Source organism: Eubalaena glacialis, chromosome 7 (assembly GCF_028564815.1).
Source record: "Eubalaena glacialis isolate mEubGla1 chromosome 7, mEubGla1.1.hap2.+ XY, whole genome shotgun sequence".
Lineage (NCBI taxonomy): Eukaryota > Metazoa > Chordata > Mammalia > Artiodactyla > Balaenidae > Eubalaena > Eubalaena glacialis.
This window is the reverse complement of record NC_083722.1, coordinates 68,389,146-68,411,568: the sequence shown is the minus strand read 5'-3', so window position 1 is coordinate 68,411,568 and position 22,423 is coordinate 68,389,146. Positions and strand designations below refer to the sequence as shown.

Genomic DNA, 22,423 nt, shown 5'->3' with positions numbered 1-22,423 from the left:
AGTGTGAGTATAGAATAAAGACATTTCAGACCTTGTACCTCTTAAAACTTTATCTCCCCTGCATCCTTTCTCAGATGTGCAACCCTAAACAAGTGTTAAGAAAAAGGCAAGATATGTGGACCCTCTATTACAATCTGTATATTGGAAGTCTCCTAAACACAAAAATAGAGGGCCCCTGTCTGTGTGGAGCCATCTGCATCTTGGAAGGACAGTCCTAATAGGGTGCAGACTTCCAGAGACCTACCTTGGGTACAGTGCCCACCCTCACTACTTCTGACTCTGCAGTGACTCTTCGCTACTCAATTGCAGTCTATTCCTTTGCAAAAACTGGGGTGTTTGTACCCTTTGAATCAGATGCAAGGCCCTATTTGTCTTAAATTTGTCCATCTCATTACTGTTCCAAGTGACCTCCCATCAGCAAACATTCCCTTGCAATTTCATCTAGTTATTTTTTATGATCTGGAAGAAGCCACCATTATTTTCTGTTACCTGTGGTTACAAGAGAAGTAAATATGTTCTGTTGTAGCATCCACTCGTGCAGACAGCTTGACTTTGCCCACTGCAGGAAGCAGAGGGTAGTGGTTAATCATTCGGAGCCAGGCCAACTTTGGTATGAACTCAGGCATGTGACCTTGGTTAAGTTATGGAAACTGCACTAATTTCCTTATCTGTAAAATAGGGATGACCGTCTACCTCACAGGATTGTGCTGAGGATTAACTGCATTAATACAGAAGTGGTTAGAACAGTGACTGGAGCATAATAAACGAAAGTGTTATTTATTATCATAATGTCATTGATAAGTTTTGACTTATCATGTATATACCAGTGAAACAATCACCACAATCAAGATAATAAACATAGCCATAACACCCAAAACTTTGCTTATGCCCCTTTGTAGTCCCTCCCTCTTGGCTCTCTCCCAGCAACCACTGATCTGCTTTCTGTCACTAGGGGGTTTTTTTGTTTTTGTTTTGTTTTTTTGTTTTGGCTGCGCCTTGCGGCTTGTGGGATCTTAGTTCCACGACCAGGGATTGAACTTGGGCCCTTGGCAGTGAAAGCATGGAGTCCTAACCACTGGACAGCCAAGGAATTCCTTCTGTCACTTTGGATTAGCTTTCCTTTTCTAGGATTTTATACAAATGTTAACACCTTGTATGTATTCTTCTTTTTGGTCTGGTGTCTTAGCATTTTTTTTTTTTTTTTGTGCCAAATCCTAACCACTAGACCATAAGGGAACTCCACTCAGTATAATTATTTTGAGATTCATCCATGTTGCATAATATCAGTGGTTCATTCCTTTCTATTGCTGAGTAGTATTCTACTATTGATATAACACCATCTGTTTGTCCATTCACCTCTTGATGGGCATTTGGGTTATTTCCAGTTTTTGGCTATTACAAATAAAGCTGCTGTGAACATTTGTGTTCAAGTCTTTGTTAGGATGTACACTTATTTCTCTTAGGTAAACACCAGAAGTGGAATGGCTGAGTCATAAGGTATGTGTATATTTAACTTTTTAAGTACCTTCAGATTGTTCTACCAAGAAGTTGTGCCACTTTACCTTCCTACCAGCATTGTGTGAGAGTTCCATTTCTAATACATCTTTGCCTACACTTGATGTTGTTAGCATTTTTAATTTTAGCTATTATAATAAGTGTGTAATGCTATCTCATTAAGGCTTTAATTTGCTTTCCCTAATGACTAATGATGTTGAGCGTGTTTTCATGTGCTTACTTGCCTTCCATTATGTCTTCTTTGGTAAAGTCTCTGTTTATATCTTTTGCCTATGTTTTTACTGGCTTTTCTTTTTATTGATCTTTGAGAGGTTTTTATATATTATAGATACGGGTCCTTTTTCGTATATGTGATTTCCAAACATTTTCTCCCAGCCTGTGGTCTGTCTTTTGATTCTCTTAACAATATCTTTTGAAGAGCAGAAACTTTTAATATTGATGAGGTCTAATTTATCAGTTTGTTCCTTTATGGATTGTGCTTTTAGTGGCATATTTAAGAAATCTTTGCCTTACCCAATTTTACAAAGGCTTTTTCCTATTTTTCCTTCTAGGAGTTTTATAGTTTTAGATTTTACATTTAGTTCTGTCATCTATTTTGAATTAAACTTTGTATAGGGCATGAGGTATGGATCCAAGTTCCTTCCTCCCTCTCTCTCGCGCTCCCTTCCTTTCCAAATGGGTAATTTGTTGTAGCACCATTGTCCATATATGTGTGGGTCTAGTTCTAGATTCTGTTTTGTTCCGTTGATCTGTTTGTCCATCTTGATGCCATTAACACACTGCATTAATTACTATAGTTTTTCTAAGTATCGAAGTCATATATTGTTAGTCCTCCTACTTTGTTTTTTTGTTGGTTTGGCATTTCCAGGTCCTTTGCATTTCCATATGAATGTTAGAATCAGTTTGTCAATTTCTACAAAATATATCCTGGGATTTTGATTGAGATTGTATTGAATCTATAGATCAATTTTGGTATAATTGACATCTTAATTATATAGACTTGATTCGTGAACATGGTAAATCTCTCCATTTATTTAGATTTTTATTAATTTCAGCAATATTTTGTAATTTTTACTGTATAGTAACTAACTCCTGGGATAGAGTCATATATACAGATATCTAGGGTCATTCTGTCTTCTAGCAGTGGGAGGCCAATTTCCCCTTTTAGCTCTGAAGTGCTTGGTGAGTAGGAACCATATATATGGAACTGTGTTCAGTAGACCTATCAGTGGTCAAAGAAAAAGTCTGTTCATGTTGGCAACAACACTGGCAAGAAGTGGTCACTGAAGTAAGGCTACTGTTGACCCATTGATTTTCAGAAGCATCGTCACTGTAGTGAGGCATTTGCTAGTTAGCTGTTGTCCAGTGGGTAGGACTGTCATTGATTGGCTAGCTTTCAAGGGCATTTGTCACTGATTGGCTCATGTTCTGAAGATTGGGGCTGCCATTGATTTGATAACTCTCAGAAGCATAGTTGCAAGGGTCACCAAAGTGAGACTGTCACTGTCATTGGCTGATTTTCAGAGCATGTGTGTTGACCCGAAGTTATGTAAATTAACGGCATTTACTTGTTCTTAAGGGCAATTACTCGTTCGTGGCTTGGAACTTTGGTCAAAGAACAGTCTTTTCCTTTCTTGAATCTGAAAAACAGTCCTTTTAATGTTTCAATTCTCAGCGCCGCCCCCCTTTCCTTTCCTCAGCCAAACCCGCCGGAGAGACTGTAAGGGATTATCCAGATCTTCAGTTGTGGAGGTATGATTGTTTTTTTCAGCCAGTGTTGAAATTTAAGTTACTTGCCAGTTAACTAGGCGGAATAGCTGTAAACTACAGAAGTTTTGTACTACATTGAAAAAAGCTAAACACAGGACATTTAGGGCGTCCTGCCAAAGTCAATACAGGACAAAATCATTGAATATAGGACTTGTATATACAGGATGCCTGGCAACCTTAGTCACTGTTATTTTGGTTGTTAAATGAATCTGTCCTAAAAGGTCCCACACACGCCTAGGTCCTAGGAAGGGAGAGGGCTTTAAAAAGGTAGATGGGAACCATGGTTCTCCTAAGGGCTGCCCAGCCTAGGACCCAAGCAGGATGCCTGGCGTGCGCCTCTAGGAGATGACACAACAGAAGCCATTCTCCCCACACCTGCACAGCCCAGGCTCCAGGTGACCCAGGGAACAAAGGGGCCGACAGCTTATGGGGCAGTAGGTTAACTGGGGCCCCACCTAGGTCTAGAGGCCGAGATCTCAGTAGAGCAAGGTGGCATCAGCACCCTCACAGCCCGCCCTCAGTCGGCTCATTGGTTGAAGCACAGGGGCGGAGGCACCCGCCGCTAGCACGGCGGTGCGGCGCCCGCAAGTGACGTCACGGGCAAGAGCCCGCCCTAATCCCTGCCCCTCGGGTCACGTGAGGCCGCGCCGTGGGGACCACCGAGATGGGCCGCCTCCGGGCGGCCTAGAGGGGCGCTCGACGCCCGTGCTCGGTTCCGTATTGGCTTTCGGAGACTCACTTCTTGGGGTTTTGAGGGGAACAGGCTCGGTTCAGGCGAGTTCTTCGTGCCAGTCTCGTCCGGCGCCAGCGTCCTCGCTTTCCTTAGCGATTCGTCAGCACCTCGCCCCTGAACTCGCCTCTCTGACCCGGTGCTCGGGTGTCTGGGCCTCGCAGAAGCCGCCGAGGTAGCTGCGGGGCCTCCTAGAGCCCTGGTCCAGTCCCTTGCCCACCGAGGCGTGATCGTCTTTTTTGTCCTAAAGAAGTTGGCCCAACTGCCTCCCGTGCCCGGTACCGAATTTTCTGATGTTTGGCGTCTCCTATGATCATCACCCACTGGAACACTTGAGTATTCTAGCTCAATCCAGATCCAGCCACCCCTGTCTCCCTTCTCCAAAGGCACCCTTTTTGGGGTCAATGTCATGGTCCCTCTAAGCGCTTTTTTAGGTTTTTGTTTGTTCAGACCCAGCACTGTAAGGACAGGATTCGTCTTGGATCCCTAGGTCCGCTCAATGTGAATGGGCCCCGGAACGCTCTTGGGCAGAGCAGGCAGGTGGTGGATTGTCCCGAGGACCAGGCAGTGCAATTCATGAGGAGTTTGGGGCGATCAGCCAGAGCGGGGCTGATAGTCTCCTGCCAGTGCTCGAAAGGAGAAGACGGAAGACTGTAGGCGGCTGTGGGTGACGTAGCACAGGGACTATTGCACTCATGACTCTTCTTCTCTTAGCTTTTAAGGTTCTTGCTCTTCCAAACCCAGAAGACAGTCCACGGAGCCAGGGAACATCAGCCATGCTCCAAATCACTTGGCCTCAGGTGAGCTGAGCTTCTTTTCAGTCTTTTAAAAATCACATTAGCTATCAGGTAATCAGGAAAGGACCAAGAAGGCCTAACTTGGCCAGGCTATGGTTTCCCTCTTGAGTCCATCCCCAGGGCTATGGTTGTAAATACGTGGTGGAGGAAATAAGAGTCTTGTGTGTACAGAGTGATGAGTTTGGATGAATAAGTTTGAGTGGAAAAAGAGGAACCCAAGCCAAGAAATTCCCCCTGAATGTGGAAATCCAGATCATGTTCTACAAATAAAAGTTGCCAGCACAGATACAGAAAACAGCCTTACCAAAGGGGAAATGAGTTGGGGGTGGGGGATAAATTAAGAATGTGGGATTTAAACAAAAAAAGGTTGCCTGCCAAAAAAAAAAAAAAAAAAAAAAAAAGGTTGCCTGCCAAGATCAGAGAAATTCTTTTTTTTAAATAAATTAATAAATTAATTATTTATTTTTGGCTGCGTTGGGTCTTCATTGCTGTGAGCGGGCTTTCTTTAGTCACATCGAGTGGGGGCTACTCTTCGTTGTGGTGCGCGGGCTTCTCATTGCGGTGGCTTCTCTGGTTGCGGAGCGTGGGCTCTAAGTGTGCAGGCTTCAGTAGTTGTGGCACACAGGCTCAGTAGTTGTGGCTCACAGGCTCTAGAGCGCAGGCTCAGTAGTTGTGGTGCACGGGCTCAGCTGCTCCGCGGCATGTGGGATCTTCCAGGACCAGGGCTCGAACCCGTGTCCCCTGCATTGGCAGGCGGATTCTTAACCACTGTGCCACCAGGGAAGCCCCAGAGAAATTCTTTGTTGAAGAGATTGCTCCACAAGTAGTAGATGTATCCCAGAGAGACCAGCATTGTTTTTTCCATATGTGCTTTCTAAATGCTAGGTGCGTAGTACTGAATAATGCAGACAGGTTCCCTTTTCTCATGGAGGGTACTTTTACCAAAAACAAATAAGTTACCGTAATTACCTGTTGCTAAAGTACAGTGCTTCGTGAAAGTGTGGTCCATAGGTGGGCAGCATCAGGATCACCTGGGTGCTCATTAGAATTGCAAATTGTTAGTCCCACCCTAGACGCGGAGTCAGATTGGGGAGGAGGGTAAGTGGGGTCAGGAATCTGTTGTAACAAGCTCTCCAGGTGATTCTTACGCACCTTCTCAAATCTGAGAGGCCCCAAAGAAGCTACCTTTGAAGGTAGTGGTCAGGGAAGCCCTCATGGAGGTGGTCACATGATGTTGAGACCTCAAGGATGAGGTAGAAATAGTCTTGAAAACTACTGGAGAAAGAAGTAAAGAAGAGCTTTCCAGAGAGGACAGCAAATGCATCGGCCCTGGGCTGGGAGAGAAAGCTGGGTGTACTCTGGAGACAGGGAGAGGTCGGAGGAAGTAGTTCATTGTGAGGTGGGACAACTAGGCACATGGCTTGGAGGTCACTGTGAAGACTTTGGTTTCTATTCTGGGTTCAGTAGGAAGACACTAAAGTATTTTAAGCATGGGAGTTGAAAGGGTTGGATTTATATAATAAAAAGGTTTTCAGCCTGTAGTGATGCATTGGTTGCAGAAGAGTGTGAGTCAGGATGATATTGCAGTCCAGGTAAGAGATTAAGTATTACTCTCCCTGCCCCTTTCCCTTTCTTTTTTAGTAGACTTTATTTTTTTAGAGAAGTTTTAGGTTCATAGCAAAATTGAGCAAAAAGCACAGAGTCCCCATATGCTTCCTGGCTCCACACATGCAGAGCCTCCATCATTATCAGAGTGGTACATTAGTTGCAATTGATGAACCTACATTGACACATCATAGTCACATAAAGTCCGTAGCTTGCATTAAGGTTCACTCTTTTTTTTTTTAATAGATTTATTTTATTTATTTATTTTTAATTTAATTTTTGGCTGTGTTGGGTCTTCGTTGCTGCACGCGGGCTTTCTCTAGTTGCAGCGAGTGGGGGCTACTCTTCGTTGCAGTGCGAGGCCTTCTTATTACAGTGGCTTCTCTTGTTGCGGAGCACAGGCCTTCTCATTGCAGTGGCTTCTCTTGTTGTGGAGCACAGGCTCTAGGAGCACAGGCTTCAGTAGTTGTGGCTTGTAGGCTCTAGAGTGCAGGTTCAGTAGTTGTGGCGCACGGGCTTAGTTGCTCCGCGACATGTGGGATCTTCCTGGCCACAGCTCGAACCCATGTCCCCTGCATTGGCAGGTGGATTCTTAACCACTGTGCTACCAGGGAAGCCCAGGGTTCACTTTTGCTGTTGTACATTCTATGGGTTACAAATGTATAATGGTATGTATCTATTATTGTAGTATCATACAGAGCCTCTTCACAGGCTCTAAAAATTCTCTGTGTTCTGCCCTCCCTTCCTGGCAACTATTGATCTTTTTGCCTTTTCCAGAATGTTGTGTAGTTGGTATCATACCTTTTCATATTGGTTTTGTTCATTTAGCAGTATTCATTTAAGGTTCTTGTGTGACTTTTCATGGCTTGATAGCTTATTTCTTTTTAGTGCTGAGTAATATTCCATTGACTGATTGTACCACAGTTTATTTCTCCATTCACCTACTGAAGGACATCTTGGTTGCTACCAAGTTTTGGCAATTATGAATAAAGCTGCTATAAACATCCTGGTGCAGGTTTTTGTGTGGACATAAGTTTTCAACTCATTGGGAAGATACCGAGGAGCATGATTGCTGGATCATATGGTAAGAGTATGTTTAGTTTTGTAAGAAGCTGTTAAACGTCTTCCAGAGTGGCCGCACCAGTTTGTATTCCCACCAGCAATGAATGAGAGTTTGTGTTGCTCCACATCCTCGCCAGCATTTGGTATTGTCAGTGTTTTGGATTTTGGCCATTCTAATAGATGTGTAGTGGTAGCTCATTGATTTAATTTGCATTTGCCTGAAGACATATGTTGTAGAGCAGGGTTCCCCAACCCCGAGGCCAAGGACCGGTACTGGACTGGTCCTGTTAGGAACCAGGCTGCACAGCAGAAGGTAAGCGGCGAGCAAGCAAAGCTTCATCTGCCGCTCCCCATCACTCGCATTACAGCCTGAACCACCCCCCAACCCCCCGTCCAGTCCGTGGAAAAATTGTCTTCCACGAAACTGGTCCCTGGTGCCAAAAAGGTTAGGGACTGCTGTTGTATAGCATCTTTTCATATACCTGTTTGCCATCTGTATAACTTCTTTGGTGAGGTATCTGTTCAGGTCTTTTGCCCATTTTTTAAATCGGGTCGTTCGTTTTCTTATTGAGTTTTAAGAGTTCTCTATATACTTGGGATAATAGTCCTTTATTATGTCTTTTAAAATATTTTCTCACTCTCTATGGCTTGTAGTCTTGTTTTCTTGAAGTATTGTCCTTTTTTTAATTTTTTTAAAATTAATTAATTAATTTATTTATGGCTGTGTTGGGTCTTCGTTTCTGTGCTAGGGCTTTCTCTAGTTGTGGCAAGCGGGGGCCACTCTTCATCGCGGTGCGCGGGCCTCTCACTATCGCGGCCTCTCTTGTTGCGGAGCACAGGCTCCAGACGCGCAGGCTCAGTAATTGTGGCTCACGGGCTCAGTTGCTCCGCGGCATGTGGGATCTTCCCAGACCAGGGCTCGAACCCGTGTCCCCTGCATTGGCAGGCAGATTCTCAACCACTGTGCCACCAGGGAAGCCTGAAGTATTGTCCTTTTAAGGTAGGGTTTAATTCCCCCTCATCTTTTCTTTCAAAAATGTATTTCCTTCAAAACCTTCTCAGCTAGTCTTTCACACTTACTTTTTTTCAGATTACTCTCAATGATCCCCTACCCCTGTATAAATCTCATTGATTTTTTGGTGGGGGAGTGGATTTTTTTGAATTCATAGGCAAAATTGGGGTAACTGACTTCTTTACAAGTTTGATTCTTCCCATTCAGAAACACTGTATGTTTCAGTTTATTCAGTTCCTCTTTTATTTATTTTAATAAACATTTAGTTTTCTTGTCTTGGTTTTGCAGGTTTTTGTTAGGTCTGCTCTTAGCTATTTTCATATGAATGGCATCTTATTTTCTCTTTTTTTGTCTTCTAATTGTTTATGGTGGTATTTAGGAAAGCTAATCATTTTTGTTCACTTATCCTATATCTAGCTAACTTAATGAATTATTTTGCCAGTTTTAAATGTTTTTTGTTTATTCTCCTGCGTCTTGGATATTTTTTAGGCAGATAGCTATTTCATCTGCAAACAAAGATGTTTATGTTTCTTTCCTATATTTATGCTCCTTCCCCAGTCTTTCACAGAAAGTAGAACCTCAGTGCATGGTAAATTATCAACCATCAACTTTAATGGATGTGCTCTGGCACTTCACTGTTAAGGTGGTATTTGCTGTTGTTTTCTGACCTTCTTCATAAGTGTAAAAATTTTTATTGGTGATCAAACCATTTTTGAAATTAATTCTTTCAGCAAATTCATATTAATCATCTTGCATCTGCCAGGCAAATGTACTGTGCGCTAGTAAACCAATAATGAACAAAACAGAATCGTTGCCTCATGACTTACAACCTGGTGGGGGGAGATAGACAGTAAAAGTATAATTTGTCAGATGATGAAAAATACTGTGGCGAAAAATAAAATAAGTTGAGGTACATAGGGGCCATCCATAGGAGGAAGAAGAATGTATCAACAACCTAACTGTCTTGAAGAAGTAAGTTCTCCTTTAATAATAGGCATTTTTTTGGACTCATGATACCTGGGGTTACTTGACAGCAGATGGGAAGAACAATTTGGGGAGGAAGATGGTACTGGGTGGAGAAAGTTGTGAGAACAGCTCTGAAGATGTGAGGGAGTGAGGTTTGACTTGCTGCACGCAGAGGTGAACTTTGGTTTACCTGTGAGCCTGTGGTCGCTGTCCTCAGAAGCCCTTTGATGCCTTGTTGTTGAAGCAGTGATTACTCACAGGACATCATGGTTCTATCTGATGTTTGGATTTGGGGCTCAAGCTATTTGGGGGGCCCTTTGGGCCTCGTCATTGCCCAGCTTAAGGGTCAACTCTCCCTTTGAGAAGTTTCTAAATTTGTTCTTCTCTCAATGTCTCCTTTTGAACTGAGTTCCCTAGTTCTTGTTTGCAAAGGACCCCCTCAGAAGGACCTGAGTGTAGCGCCAGTAGAGTGGCTGGGAGCAGTTTAAGTTGCCAGCATTGATGCTTGGGGTATGTTTCTTCCCTGCTTCCCCCAGGAGCAGTTGTGAGAGCATTCCCTTCTCCCTGTCCCCTCTGCTGACTCCAGTGCACAGGCTGCCGGGAGAGACTGGGACACTCAAAGAGTAAGGGGCTTAGCTGAGCCCCTGTGGGTAGGTGTCTTCCTTTTCATTGGGCTGAAAAGAACAAGGCTGACTGCATAGGGTGGTAAGAATCTCCTAGGAGACGGAAGCATCTGTGGGGTCATGAAGGTGAGAAGGTGCAGAAGGCAGGAAACCCCTCCAGGCTGAGCCCAGTCTCTGTGGTCTGCACTGTGCTGTCTATAGAAGCAGAGAAGGTAGCCAGTGGACACCGTTAGAAACTGCTCCTACATCTCATGGAAGATGCAGAGGCTCTGGCTCCTAGGATGGTGTGTGTGGTTTTCAAATAGCTGATCCCTCAGTGTAGATTGGGGGAGGGGGCCCACGTGGCCTGGAGGGAGCACAGTAAAGATGGCTTGATAGGTAATTTTGGAAGTTGGGTTTGAAAAGATGTTCTCCGAAGATGGGGCAACACCAGGTTATGATGAGGTTCAGGGGTTAGCCATGTGTTCGGAGAAGTTCATGACCCCGTGTCGGAGGCAGCATGCTACGTGGGAAGAGCCCAGGTTTGCTGTTTGACAGGTTTGGGTTGAAGTCCCAGCTGTGTCACTTCCTGGCTGTGTGATCTTGGGCAAAGTAATGAATTTTTCTGAATCTTAGTTTCATCCTTTGAAAAATGGGAGTAACAACTCTGACTTCATATATATGTTGTAAAGAGTAAATGAAAGACAAGATTTTTTTTTTTTTTAATTTATTTATTTTTGGCTGTGTTGGGTCTTCGTTTCTGTGCGAGGGCTTTCTCTAGTTGCGGCAAGCAGGGGCCACTGCTCATCGCGGTGCGTGGGCCTCTCGTTGCGGAGCACAGGCTCCAGACGCGCAGGCTCAGTAGTTGTGGCTCACGGGCCTAGTTGCTCCGCAGCATGTGGGATCTTCCCAGACCAGGGTTCGAACCCGTGTCCCCTGCATTGGCAGGCAGACTCTCAACCACTGCGCCACCAGGGAAGCCCCGACAAGATTTTTTTGATGTGGACCATTTTTAAAGTCTTTATTGAATTTGTTACAGTATTGCTTCTGTTTTATATTTTTGGTTTTTTGGCCACGAGGCATGTTGGATTTTAGCTCCCTGACCAGGGATTGAACCTGCATCCACTGTGTTGGAAGGTGAAGTCTTAACCACTACACCACCAGGGAAGTCCCAAAGACAAGATTTGAAAGTACCCACCCAATGGGGCTTCCCGGTGGTGCAGTGATTAAGAATCCGCCTGCCAGTGCAGGGGACACGGGTTCGAGCCCTGGTCCGGGAAGATCCCACATGCTGCGGAGCACCTAAGCCCGTGCGCCACAACTACTGAGCCTGCACTCTAGAGCCCGCAAGCCACAACTCCTGAGCCCATGTGCCACAACTACTGAAGCCCGTGTGCCTAGAGCCTGTGCTCCACAACAAGAGAAGCCACCACAATGAGAAGCCCGTGCACCGCAACAAAGAGTAGCCCCCGCTCACCGCAACTAGAGAAAGCCCGCACGCAGCAACGAAGACCCGACGCAGCCAAAAATGAATGAATGAATGAATGAATAAATAAAGTAAAATAGATATATTAAACACAAAAAAAAGTGCCTATGCAGGAGCCTGATGCCTAGGGGCTAATCCACAAATATGAGTTCCCTTCACTCTTGGGAAGATGGAGGTGGCCCAAGGGAGACAGAGGGGGCACACTTTGGCAGGTGGGATGGAGCTCAAGACAGGGGGACATGCCTATGCCCAGAGATAGCACATGGCCAGCCTTCTTTGAAGACATGTGGTTCAGAGGAGAGGCCACAATGGGCAGGCTGCAGGTTTCCTTCAAGAGAGCTAGCTTTCTGATAAGGTAAGAAGGTATAAAAAGAAATTTGTAGAATACTGGGACTATTTCTTTTTTTTTTTTAATTTTTTTTAATATATCTTTATTGGAGTATAATTGCTTCACAGTACTGTGTTAGTTTCTGTTGTACAACAAAGTGAATCAGCCATATGCATACGTATATGCCCATATCCCCTCCCTCTTGATCCTCCCTCCCACCCTCCCTATCCCACCCATCTAGGTTATCGCAAAGCACCGAGCAGATCTCCCTGTGCTATGCGGCTGCTTCCCACTAGCTATCTATTTTACATTTGGTAGTGTATATATGTCAGTGCTACTCTCTCACTTCGTCCCAGCTTCCCCCTCCCCCGCTGTGTCCTCAAGTCCATTCTCTATGTCTGTGTCTTTATTGTGCCCTGCCACTAGGTTCATCAGTACCATTTTTCTTTTTTAGATCCATATATATGTGTTAGCATATGGTATTTGTTTTTCTCTTTCTGACTTACTTCACTCTGTATGACAGCCTGTAGGTCCATCTGTCTCACTACAAATAACTCAATTTTGTTCCTTTTTATGGCTGAGTAATATTCCATTGTATATATGTGCCACATCTTCTTTATCCACTCATCTGTTGATGTACATTTAGGTTGGTTCCATGTCCTGGCTATTGTAAATAGTGCTGCATTGAACATTGTGATACATGTCTCTTTTTGAATTGTGGTTTTCTCAGGGTATATGCCCAGTAGTGGGATTGCTGGTTCATATGGTAGTTCTATTTTTAGTTTTATAAGGAACCTCCGTACTGTTCTCCATATGTATGATATTGATATTGTAAATGTATCAATTTACATTCCCACCAACAGTGAAGGAGGGTTCTCTTTTCACCACATCCTTTCCAGCATTTATTGTTTCTAGATTTTTTGATAATGGCCATTCTTACCAGTGTGAGGTGATACCTCATTGTAGTTTTGATTTGCATTTCTCTAATAATTAGTGATATTGAGCATCTTTTCATGTGTCTCTAGGCCATCTGTATGTCTTCTTTGGTGAAATATCTACTTAGGTCTTCCACCCATTTTTTAATTGAATTGTTTGTTTTTTTGATATTGAGCTCCATGAGCTGTTTGTATATTTTGGAGATTAATCCTTTGTCCATTGTTTCATTTGCAAATATTTTCGCCCATTCGGAGGGTTGTCTTTTCATCTTGTTTATGGGTTCCTTTGCTGTGCAAAATCTTTTAAGTTTAATTAGGTCCCATTTTGCTTATTTTTGTTTTTCTATCCATTACTCTAGGAGGTGGGTCAAAAAAGATCTTGCTGTGGTTTATGTCAGAGTGTTTTTCCTATGTTTTCCTCTAAGAGTTTTATAGTGTCTGGTCTTACATTTAAGTCTTTAATCCATTTGGAGTTTATTGTTGTGTATGGTGTTAGGGAGTGTCCTAATTTCATTCTTTGACATGTAGCTGTCCAGTTTTCCCAGCATCACTTATTGAAGAGGCTGTCTTTTCTCCATTGTACATTCTTGTCTCCTTTGTCATAAATTAGGTGACCGTATGTGCGTGGGCTTAACTCTGGGCTTTCTATCTTGTGGGTCTTTTTCTTCTCTTGTGTTTCCCGCCTAGAGAAGTTTCTTTAGCATTTGTTTTAAAGCTGGTTTGGTGGTACTGAATTCTCTTAGCTTTTGCTTTTCTGAAAAACTTTTGATTTCTCTGTCAAATCTGAATGAGTTCCTTGCTGGGTAGAGTAATCTTGATTGTAGATTTTTCTCTTTCATCACTTTAAGTTTATCGTGCCACTCTCTTCTGGTCTGCAGAGTTTCTGCTGAAAAATCAGTTGATAACCTTATGGGGATTCCCTTGTATGTTATTTGTTGCTTTTCCCTTGCTGCTTTTAATTTTTTTTTCTTTGAATTTAATTTTTGTTAGTTTGATTAATATGTGTCTTGGTGTATTTTTCCTAGGGTTTATCCTGTATGGGACTCTCTGTGCTTCCTGGACTTGGGTGACTATTTCCTTTCCCATGTTAGAGAAGTTTTTGACTATAATCTCTTTAAATATTTTCTCAGACCCTTTCTTTTTCTCTTCTTCTTCTGGGACCCCTATAATTCGAATGTTGGTGTGTTTAGTGTTGTCCCAGAGGTCTCTGAGATTTTCTTCAATTCTTTTCATTCTTTTTTCTTTATTCTGCTCCTTGGCAGTTTATTTCCACCATTTTGTCTTCCAGCTCACTTATTCATTCTTCTGCCTCAGTTATTCTGTTACTGATTCCTTTTAGTGTATTTTTCATTTCAGTTATTGTGTTGTTCATCTCTGTTTGTTTTTTCTTTAGTTGTTCTAGATCTTTGTTAAACATTTCTTGTATTTTCTCAGTCCTTGCCTCCATTCTATTTCCGAGATTCTGGATCACCTTTACTATCATTACTCTGAATTCTTTTTCAGGTAGATTGCCTATTTCCTCTTCATTTATTTGGTCTTGTAGGTTTTTACCTTGTTCCTTCATCTGTGACATACTTTTTTGCCGTCTCATTTTTTTTTTTCCTTATTTTTTGTGAGTGGGATTGTGTTCCTGTCTCACTGTTGTTTGGCCTGAGGCTTCCAACACTGGAGTTTGTAGGCTGTTGGGTAGAGCTGGGTCTTGGTGCCAAGATGAGGACCTCTGGGAGACCTCACTGCGATGACTATTCCCTGGGGTCTGAGTTTCTCTGTTAGTCCAGTGGTTCAGACTCGGAGCTCCCACCGCAGGAGCTTCAGCCCGACCCCCAGCTCGTGAACCAAGATCCCGCAAGCTGCGCAGGGTGGCGCAAAAAAAAAAAAAAAAAAAAGAAAAAGGAGAACAGTAACAAAGTAAAAAATAAAATTAAACTAGGAAACTAACAGATATGTTAGAAAAAATATAAAAATATAGATGAAACAACAACCAGAAGGTAAAACAGAACCACAATAGTAAAAACAAGGAGGAGAAAGGAAAAAAAAAAAAGGTGGAAAAGGCCTTGGTGGTGGGCAGGGCCTATGCTTAGGACCCACAGGGCTGGAAAAGGCCCTGACGGGTGTGGTGGGTGGGGCTTAGGCTCAACAGAACAGAAGGGGCCCAGGCGTACCCCCACCTCTGGTTTCAGAGGGTGGGTGACCCCACTTGGGAGCTCAGCAGGCATCCTGGGCCTGAGTGGGCAGGGCAAACGCCCTCGCTCCTCTCCTGCTCCTCCAGACCCGGAGGGCCCCTCCTGCCTGCCTCTCCTGTTCTCCCCGGTCTCCCTCCCCAGGACCCATGCGGCCTGGAGTGGGCTTTGGAGGGCTGAAGAATCAGCCTGGGAGCTTAGCAGTCTCCGTGGGCCCGAGTGGGTGGTGCAAATGCCCTCCGCTCCTCTCTTCCTCCTCTGGTCCTGGAGATTGGGTAGGGGAAACGCTGGGTGTGCTCCCCATGATCCGAGCCCCTGAGGGTCCCACCAGTCAGGGGAACCCCTCCCCACCTCAGCCACCCTTCAGGGCCGCCGGTCCTATCCAGCCTCCACTTCTCCTCCCCCCCTCAGTCCCCCCACGTCCTACCAGTTCACTTGGGGCTTATTCCCATCTCCTTGGGCATCGGGGTCCCCCACCAGCATCCGGCAGGCACCCTAGTTGTGGGGAGACGCAAACTCTGCGTCTTCCCACACCGCCATCTTCCTGATGCTTCCTAATTTTTATCTTATTATGGAGTATAGTTGATTAACATTGTTGTGTTAGTTTCAGGTGTACAGCAAAGTGATTCTGTTATACATATACAAGTATCTTTTCCTTTTCAAATTCTGTTCCCATTTAGGTTATTACAGAATATTGAGCAGAGTTCCCTGTGCTATACATTGGGTCCTTGTTGGATATCTGTTTTAAATATAGCAGTATGTACATGTCAATCCCAAACTCCCAATCCGTCCCTTCCCCCCACTGCCAGTCCCCTGGTAACCATAAGTTCATTCTCTAAGTCTGTGAGTCTGTTTCTGTTTTGTAAATAAGTTAATTTGTATCTTTTTTTTTTTTTCAGATTCTGCATATAAGCAATATCATATGGTATTTGGCTTTCTCTGTCTAACTTACTTCACTTAGTATGATAATCTCCAGGTCCATCCATGTTGCTGCAAATGGCACTATTTCATTCTTTTTAATGGCTGAGTAATATTCCATTGTATATATGTACCACATTTTCTTTATTCATTCTTCTCTCAATGGACATTTAAGTTGCTTCCATGTCTTGGCTATTGTAAACAGTGCTGCAGTGAACATTGGGGTGCATGTGTCCTTTCGAACCATGTTTTTCTCCAGATACATGCCCAGGAGTGGGATTGCTGGATCATATGGTAGCTCTATTTTTAGTTTTTTAAGGAATCTCCATACTGTTCTCCATAGTGGCTGTTACCAATTTGCATCCCCACCAGCAGTGTAGTGGGTTCCTTTTTGTCCACACCCTCTCCAGCATTTATTGTTAGTAGATTTTTTGTTAATGGCCATTCTGATTGGTGTGAGGTGAATCTCATTGTAGTATTGATTTGCGTTTCTCTAATAATCAGAGATGTTGAACATCTTTTCATGTGCCTCTTGGCCATCTGTATGTCTTCTTTGGAGAAATGTCTGTTTAGGTCTTTTGCCCATTTTTGGATTAGGTTGTTTGTTTTTTTAATATTGAGTTTCATGAGCTGTTTGTAAATTTTGGAGATTAATCCCTTGTTGGTCACATCGTTTGCAAATATTTTCTCCCATTCTGTGGGTTGTCTTTTTGTTTTGTTTATGGTTTCCTTTGCTGTGCAAAAGCTTTTGAATTTAATTAGGTCTCATTTGTTTATTTTTGTTTTTATTTCCATTACTTTAGGAGAGGATCAGAAAAGATCTTGCTGTGATTTATGTCAGAGAGTGTTCTGCCTATGTTTTCCTCTAAGAGTTTATAGTATCTGGTCTTACATTTAGGTCTTTAATACATTTTGAGTTTATTTTTGTGTATGGTGTTAAAGAATGTTCTAACTTCATTTTTTTACATGTAGCTGCACTGGGACTATTCCTAAGGAGTGGCTCCTCTGCACATAGTGGAAGCTGTTGGGGAAGGCCAGGAGAAGCTGCGGCAGGGAGTACATGCGGCCGTGCATATGTACTTCGGCTGAGTGGAGACAGAGAGTGGTTGGTGTACAGAAAATTAGGTGACAGGTTAAGAGTACATGAGGGCAGCAGGTGCTAGAGGGACAGATCCGTGGAGAAATGAACATAGAGGTTGATGCAGTTACCAGGCAGGAGAGCCCCAGATGCCAAGTTATGAGGTTAGGATGACAGTTTGGAGCCCCAGAGCTGAGTAGGTGGGAGAGCATTGGCGTTCCGAGTTTGGAGGTGGGAACACTGGCCTCTGGCTGGCCTCTGGCTGGGGTGCTGAATGCTCTTGTCCATAGAGCAAACCTTCCACGGGGCTCAGAGTCACAGACCCTGGCAGGTCCATCTCTTCCCTGCAGCTCAGACTGCGCCCCTCTGGCCCTCGCTCAAGGCTTCAGCAGGAACCTGTTGTTTCAGGAGCCAGTGACCTTTGAGGATGTGGCCGTGTACTTTACCCAGAACCAGTGGGCCAGCCTGGAGCCTGTGCAGAAGGCCCTGTACAGGGAGGTGATGCTGGAGAATTATGCAAATGTGGCTTCCCTGGGTAAGGTCTCTCTCAGTGGCCCTCTGTGATAGTTTCACGTCTCTCAGATGTCTTGGGGATTCTAGTAGTCCTTAGGTTTGATGGCTCCAGAGGGGAGTTCTGCACTCATCAGCCTTTGGAGATGCTGGGTGGGGAAATCCCAGGTTCCCTTTGGCTTTGAAATTGGACTTCATTACTTCCCAGGGAAGAGCGTGGTTCTGGACCCTGAGGGAGAGGATTCTCCCGGGTACCCCTGGGAGACCTCTGTTCCTCCGTCCTTCCAGTGTTGTGGGATGTGGGCCCTCTCCTGGGTGGAGGAGCCTCCCAGGATATCAGTACATACATCCTTCCTGAAAGGATTTCATTTCTTCTGAGTCATGGTGAGCTTGCACTTTCTCCCTGAGGAGAATCACTATCTCCCTGGCCATACCTTGGAGCGCAGTTTGGACCCCTTCCTCAGAACCTCTGGTGGCTCATTGGTCCCCTGGGCAGTCCACTTCTCCCCTCCCCAACTAGGCCACAGTGGGGTGGGCAGAGATCTCAGGAACAGCTCTGGATGTCTCCCCTCAACCTGTCTCTCTCTCTTTCTTGCTGGAGAAGCACTTCCATTCCCCACACCTGTTCTGATCTCCCAGCTGGAGAGAGGGGAAGCACCATGGGGCCCAGATCCCTGGGAAGCAGAGATTTTGAGAGGCATCTGTCCAGGTGAGTAAGAGGACCTAGTGCTTTCTGGTTTTGCCTTCCTGGTTTACTAGAAATATTTGTCCTGCACAGAGAACAAAGCTCCCTGTAGTTTTTATAAGGTAGTACTCAGTACACTCTCTGACCTCTGTTGAGTTCCCGCACTGAGCCCGGAAGGACCAGTCCCTAGGAGTGCATAGCTGCACGCTGTCCACATCCACATGGCTATCCTCCCACGGAAAAGCTGTGACCCACTACCTCTGAAACCACCTCTTTTCTCACTTACCAGGGAAAATATTTAATTTTATGCCAATTTTCGTGGCAAAGAAGTAGGGTTTCAGCCATACTTTAAGGAAAATATCATTCTGTGGGTCAAACTGATTTATCTGTGCCATAGCTATGATTTTATTTGCCTCTTTAGTGTTTAAATCATGTTTAGTATTTTAAAGTTCCTGATGTCATAATCTTGAGGTTTACAATGTATTTGTTTTCTATAGGGCTATAGAGGAAAGGGCAAGAATATTCCCCCAATACCACACCCAACACACCCACCCACCCTAAAATTTCCCACAGACTGCTTACCAGTCCCGGGAACTTTTGTTTACTTGGGTTTTCTTTCTTCTAGGAAGAAAGTTTCCAGGCCTCTTTTCTCACACATACTGTGACGTTGTAAATAGTGGTTCCTTTAGCAGTAATACCACAGTGGCCTACAGCTCTCCGATCAACTTGTGTTCTGGCTGACTTTCTGAAAGAACTAATGTTTTATCCCAGAATATTATGCGGATTTTTTTTTTTTTTTGGCCGTGCTGTGCGGCTTGTGGGATCTTAGTTCCCCACCAGGGATTGAACCTGGGCCCTCAGCAGTGAGAACACGGAGTCCTAACCACTGGACCACCTATGTGGGATATTTAAAAGTAGAATTATCAGGCCATTATTTAGAATTCGGAATAGGGGGTAGTTTCCTGGCTTCCAGGTGGGGCATTGGGATCCATTGTGTCTCTGTGTGTGTTACCGCGCTGCTCAGCCGTTCATCTCACGGGTGTCTTTTCCCTTCTTTGAGGTCTCCCTCTCTCTCTTTTAAAACCTGTTTCCATTTCTTGCTGATTCCTCTCACCTCTCCCACTCTTTTTTCTTCTTTTTTTCCCCTCCTGCCTCTTTTCCTTACCCCCCTCCCCTTTTTTAACCGGGTGTGCCGCATCGCTTGCGGGACCTTAGTTCCCCAACCAGGGATTGAACCTGAGCTCCCTGCAGTGGAAGCATGGAGTCCTAACCACTGGACCGCCAGGGAAGTCCCCTTCCCATTCTCATTCTGCACATTTCACCTGCCCTGGTTCATTCCCCAGCCCTTCCTTATAAGAGGCACTTCCTGGACTGTTTCCAGTGTCGTCACTTCTCCAGTTATACGTTATTGTTTTTCTTTTTCTCTCTCATCCTCCTTTATGGATGCTTGTAGCCATCTTATGGGTATATTTTTAAAAAATCACTTCCTACGAGAGAAAATCAGGACCACTGGATCCTGTTTCCCTTCCAGTTCAGTAACGAGGAACACTTGTGGTTTCTTTGGTCAGGTGGTGAGTCCTGGACTAAGACAGAAGAGCCAGTGGTAAAGCAGGAAGCCCCTGAAGAAACAGAGGTGCACAGCATGCCAGTGGGAGGGCTTTTCAGAAACGTGTCTCAGCACTTTGATTTTAAAAGCAAGGCACCATGGCAGACTTTCAGTCTGAATCCCAATCTAATACTTCGAGGTGGAATGAAGTTCTACGAGTGTAAAGAATGTGGGAAGATCTTCAGATATAACTCAAAGCTCATTCGGCATCAGATGAGCCACACTGGGGAGAAGCCCTTCAAATGTAAGGAATGTGGCAAAGCTTTCAAGTCCAGCTATGACTGTATCGTACACGAGAAAAATCACATCGGCGCAGGACCCTACGAATGTAAGGAGTGTGGCAAAGGTCTGAGCTCCAACACAGCCTTGACCCAGCATCAGAGGATCCACACGGGCGAGAAGCCCTATGAGTGTAAGGAGTGCGGCAAGGCCTTCCGTCGGAGCGCAGCCTACCTTCAGCATCACAGGCTACACACTGGGGAGAAACTCTATAAATGTAAGGAATGTTGGAAAGCTTTTGGGTGTAGGTCACTTTTTATCGCCCACCAGAGAATTCACACTGGGGAGAAACCCTACCAGTGTAAGGAGTGTGGCAAGGCGTTCACCCAGAAGATTGCTTCCATTCAGCATCAGAGAGTTCACACTGGAGAGAAGCCTTATGAGTGTCAGGCATGTGGGAAAGCCTTCAAGTGGTACGGCAGCTTTGTTCAGCATCAGAAATTGCACCCCGTGGAGAAGAAGCCTGGCAAGGCCCTCGGGCCGTCCCTGCTGTGTCCCCAGGGCCCCTCTTCAGCCTTAGCTCCCATGCCTTTCCAGGGCCCCTGCTCTGCTCCGGCTGTGGCCATGCCTTCACTGGCCTTGCCACACGCCGTCCTCATCCCTGCCTCCGGGCCCGTGTTCATGCTGCTGCCCGCCTCTGGAGTCCCTTCTTCTCCTGTCCAAATAGTACGAGTCTTCCAGGGTCTTCCTCCCACCGTGAAGCCTTCCCCAGTTATTCTGACCCCTTCTCCTCACCCATCGTGAGCTCTGTCTTGGCACTTCTCTGGCTGTTACACACAGCAGATCTCCAACCTAATTTAAGCTTGATTTGTGGCTTTTACACCGTACATGTGTTACAGCTGTTTCGGCATAAACACCATTGTAATCGAGATATATTTAAAGACTGTGTTTGTATAATATATTCTGTTTTTTTCTGGGTAGAAAATGGAAATACTTGACCTTCATATTGGTCCCTTTCAGGCTTGAACAGTAACGGCCGTGTCTGCATTGTGGGGCTGCTGGTGGTCGAAGTGCTAATAGGACGCTTTGGTGAATTAGGGACGTTTGAGAGAGAGGACATCCCCGCATTAGGTCCCTGTGATTAGAGAGGAGCAGCCTGGGAGAAACAGAGGAGGCATTTAAGACCTGTCAGAGTTGAGAATTGGAATGAGCTTCCAACCATAGCCTTTAGAAATGAATGCAGATTGTTCAGTGGGTGAAGGTGTGGTGTATTCATGCAGTTGAAGTTGGGTTGCTATTGACACAGATCATTGAGGATCTTGTACGTCTCTGCAAAAGATCATTTGAAATAACCAGTTTAAAAACAAAAAAAAACATGCAGTGATAACAATTATTTATATGATCAATAGCAATCGTGCCTTTAAACATGAAGCTGTTTTTTTTAATCTTTAGTTTTGCTCTTGATATCTAAATGTTTCCTTGTAACTTTGGTTTCCTAAGTAAATATACACCAAGGCATTCATCTTTGCTCCATCCGTTGCATAAATTTTTCTTGGTGTGCATTCTGGTTTCCTGTTTGCAAGCACTGGTTTCTACATTGACTTTTCTCCAAATTGTAAACATGAACTTTGGCAAATTACTAAAGAAATAGGAGCAGCTGATTTGGGGGAAATCTGAATATGCCTGCAGAATTGTATTTTAGGAATAAAGAGGGCTATGTAACGGGTCAGTGGTTAAGCTTATGTGACAGGTTAGTGAAGTGGAATTTTGGATTGCTCTTGCTTTTGACCTTAGGTGAGAATCTTTTATAACTGTGCAAAGGACTGTGTGAAGTAATTCCTGGAAAAAGAACTTGAGTTATGCATTACAGGCACACCTTGTTTTATTGCACTTCATTTTATCCATTTCGCAGATACTGTTTTTTACAAATTGAAGGTTTATGACAAAACTGCATTGTTGGATAATGGTTAAGATTTTTTAGCAATAAAGTATTTTTTAATTAAGGTATGTTCTTTTTTTTAGACAATGCTATTACATACTTCATAGACTATAGTATAAACAACTTTTATATGCACTGGGAAACCAAAAAATTCGTGTGGCTTGCTTTCTTGCTATATTTGCTTTATTGTGGTGGTCTGGAACTGAACCAGAAGTACCTCTGAGGTCTGCCTGTATTAGCACTAATATAAAGTAAATCCTTAAATGTTGATGGAAGGGGCCATACATTTTTTTAAAGTTGCTTTTGCTGTCTACATGTGTCTCCATTGCAGTTAACAGAAAAACCTTTACATTATTGGTTCTTAAACTTTACCATGTGTCTGAATAAGCTGGTGTAAAAAGAGTAATTTTCTGGCCTAACTCTCGGAGATTCTGATTTTGGATATCCATGGTGATACCCAGACCTTTAGTGTGGACCACA

At 44.2% G+C, this 22,423-nt stretch overlaps 1 protein-coding gene across 2 annotated transcripts; it reads left to right on the top strand.

Moving 5' to 3' along the window:
- Nucleotides 1–3,925: 3,925 nt before the first annotated feature.
- On the top strand, nucleotides 3,926–21,477 carry ZNF621 (zinc finger protein 621). 2 transcript variants are annotated; one of them, XM_061195282.1, is made up of 5 exons: nucleotides 3,926–4,190; nucleotides 4,730–4,815; nucleotides 17,393–17,519; nucleotides 18,099–18,203; nucleotides 19,748–21,477. In XM_061195282.1, the coding sequence occupies exons 2-5, from the start codon at nucleotides 4,792–4,794 to the stop codon at nucleotides 20,806–20,808; spliced, it is 1,317 nt and encodes a 438-aa protein (XP_061051265.1). In that variant the 5' UTR covers nucleotides 3,926–4,190; nucleotides 4,730–4,791; the 3' UTR covers nucleotides 20,809–21,477. The 2 variants fall into 2 exon arrangements, with proteins under 2 accessions (XP_061051265.1, XP_061051264.1); XM_061195281.1 differs by having other exon boundaries at nucleotides 3,926–4,293.
- Nucleotides 21,478–22,423: the final 946 nt, after the last annotated feature.

Coding starts and splice junctions, on each gene's coding strand:
- ZNF621 (XM_061195282.1), top strand. CDS start 4,792: ATGCTCCAAATCACTTGGCCTCAG. Junction 4,816..17,392: donor TCCAAATCACTTGGCCTCAG/GTGAGCTGAGCT, acceptor CTGTTGTTTCAG/GAGCCAGTGACCTTTGAGGA. Junction 17,520..18,098: donor TGCAAATGTGGCTTCCCTGG/GTAAGGTCTCTC, acceptor TTGCTGGAGAAG/CACTTCCATTCCCCACACCT.